This window comes from Protobothrops mucrosquamatus, unplaced genomic scaffold, assembly GCF_001527695.2.
Source record: "Protobothrops mucrosquamatus isolate PMUCROS unplaced genomic scaffold, P.Mucros_1.0 scaffold4099, whole genome shotgun sequence".
NCBI classification, from domain to species: domain Eukaryota; kingdom Metazoa; phylum Chordata; class Lepidosauria; order Squamata; family Viperidae; genus Protobothrops; species Protobothrops mucrosquamatus.
The window spans coordinates 97,361-100,322 of NW_015390028.1; the positions used below are offsets into that span (position 1 = coordinate 97,361).

Below are 2,962 nucleotides of genomic sequence, written 5' to 3' on the forward strand. Positions count from 1 at the left end.
GAACTGGAAGTTCTGTAATTTCTACTGTGTTCCTATCAATCACAAATATTTCTCCACTCACTATGTAATGATTCTGACCAAGTTCTTGGATTGTTCCTTTAAAGTTTTTGTAGTTTGGTAGCTACAACATTAAAAATGTACATTAATTATATACACCTTAAGAAGTATCAAATATTTTTACAATTTTAGATAATGAAAATGTTCAGTTAAAATCAATCAGTATTTAAGACTAAAAAAATAATATGGAAATTGCAGTACAGCGAGGGGAAAAATTTGATCCCCTGCTGATTTTGTACTGTATGTTTGCCCACGGACAAAGAAATGATCAGTCTATAATTTTAATGGTAGGTTTATTTTAACAGTGAGAGACAGAATAACAACAAAAAAATCCCAGAAGTTTGCCAATGAACATCTGAATGATTCAGAGGAGAACTGGGTGAAAGTGTTGTGGTCAGATGAGACCAAAATCAAGCTCTTTGGCATCAACTCAACTTGCCGTGTTTGGAGGAGGAGGAATGCTGCCTGTGACCCCAAGAACACCATCCCCACCGTCAAACATGGAGGTGGAAACATTATGCCTTGGGGGTGTTTTTCTGCTAAGGGGACAGGACAACTTGACCGCATCAAAGGGACGATGGACAGGGCCATGTACCATCAAATCTTGGTTGAGAACCTCCTTCCCTCAGCCAGGGCAATGAAAATGGGTCGTGGATAGGTATTCCAGCATGGCAATGACCCAAAACACATGGCCAAGGCAACAAAGGTGTGGCTCAAGAAGAAACACATTAAGGTCCTGGAGTGGCCTACCCAGTCTCCAGACCTTAATCCCATAGAAAATCTGTGGAGGGAGCTGAAGGTTCGAGCTGCCAAACGTCAGCCTTGAAACTTTAATGACTTGGAGAGGATCTGCAAAGTGGAGTGGGACAAACTCCCTCCTGAGATGTGTGCAAACCTGGTGGCCAACTACAAGAAACCTCTGGCCTCTGTGATTGCCAACAAGGGTTTTGCCACCAAGTACTAAGTCATGTTTTGCGAAGGGGACAAATACTTATTTCACTCATTAAAATGCAAATCAATTTATAACTTTTTTGAAATGTGTTTTTCTGGATTTTTTTGTTGTTATTCTGTCTCTCACTGTTAAAATAAACCTACCATTAAAGTTATAGACTGATCATTTCTTTGTCAGTGGGCAAACGTACAAAATTGGGAGGGGATCAAATATTTTTTCCCTCACTGTACATATTATTTCTGTAGGCAACTTCACATTATTCTTTCATGCAAATAAGCAAGCTGGTACATTACCACAGAGCAAGAAGAAAATCGAGTGTGAATCAGAGTGCATACAGTGATGCTTAAAAGTTTGCAATCCCATTTGAATTTTCAATATTTCTACAAATATATGACCTAAAACATGATCTATTCTCTACACAAGTCCTAAAACTAGATAAAGAGAACCCAATTAAACAAATGAGTCAAAAACATACTTGTTCATTTATTTATTGAGGAAAATGAACCAAAGCTACATATTTGTGTGTGTCAAAAGTATTAGAAACACTGCAGGAAATTAAAAGGCTCTCATTCCTCTAATATCCTAGTATGTACTTTATGTAGACTCTCAGCACCTACTTTATACTAAATGTGTTCTTTAGGCTGAGAAGGATTTGGACATTCATTTGGAATTATGATAATCCATGTCTTAAGAAAGTCTCTTATGTCCTCCCCTTGTGAAGAGACTCTACTCCTCCCTCCCTGAGAGCCTAGTTAGGTCAGTTCTGCCTATATTGCAATCTGGAATGGGACAACTTGCTCCGGCCATGTCACCACAGCCAACTTGCTGCGGGACGACTTGCTTTAGGACAATTCCATGTGGGATAACTCAGCACCTTGCTTCTAACCTGGCAAGCCTTCTTGGGTTTTTTGCATGGAAAAGAGGCTTGAAGAATTTGGTCCTCCTTTTCATGGAAGCCACCAACCCCAGCCCCATGGGCACTGTGCTCCTGAAGGAAATGAAACCCCAGGGCTATCCCTGCCTTGGAATCTCCCCCCATGCCCTACCAGATCACTCTGAGAGCCCTGGCCATGCTGAGGCTGTGGGAAAGCGCTGGACCTCCTTCTCCTCCACTGCAAGTTAGGTCAATCCAATCCCCAGATCCAGGGGGAATCCTATCTTCCCCTGCTGTGGTTTGGCTCAGAAAGGTGATGCCAGAGCTGATAAGCCACTGCTGCTGTCTACACAAATAAATTAATCAAGGACTGCGCCCTGACCGAGTGCTCCCTAGGGATTGCCCTTTGCCCACCCACCTGGCCACACTGCCCTTGCTCCCTGCCAGCACTGGATAGATTTCCTCAGCTCATCCCCCTAATCACCTCACACAGAATTGGCGAAGCTAGGGCCTTTTTCTCCTGGGCAAGTGGTCTCCAGATAGACTGGGTCAGGCTTGGGGGGTCCAGATCCACTCCCTCCTGGCCTCCCTTTCCCCTTGTAACCAGGAGTTCTGCAGTCTCCAGGGAAGGGAGCTCCAGCACTGGTGGTGAGTGAGGGCAGCGCAGCCGGGCGAAGCACAATCCCCGGGGAGCACTCAGGCAGGGCGTGAGCCTTAATTCGCCCATCTAGACCAGGGCTTTTCAACCTTTTCACCCATTGTACCACTTTTAGGATATGGCAACATCCGAGTACCACCAGTCGCTCAGCAAGGTGTCAAAAACTTGATGACCAAAAAAAAGGGAAAAAATGATAAAGTACAGGTAGTCCTCGACTTACAACAATTCGCTTAGTGACTGTTCGAAGTTACAACTGCATTTATCACACTTAATGACTGTTGCAGCATCCTCAGGGTCATGTGATTTACATTTGGATGCTTGGCAACTGATTCATACTTATGACGGTCACAGTGTCACAGGGTCATGTGATCACCTTTTGCAACTTTTTGACAAGCGAAGTCAATGGCCAGGGGGGCATGGC

At 43.9% G+C, this 2,962-nt stretch overlaps 1 protein-coding gene across 1 annotated transcript in view; it reads right to left on the reverse strand.

The window, feature by feature from the left end:
- Positions 1–2,962, reverse strand: part of LOC107298572 (DNA topoisomerase 2-beta) — a 136,885-nt gene that overhangs the window by 75,697 nt on the left and 58,226 nt on the right. Inside the window, exon 22 of the mRNA XM_015827949.1 lies at positions 5–121. Coding sequence (XP_015683435.1) covers positions 5–121 — 117 coding nt within the window. The remainder of the gene's footprint in view (positions 1–4; positions 122–2,962) is intronic.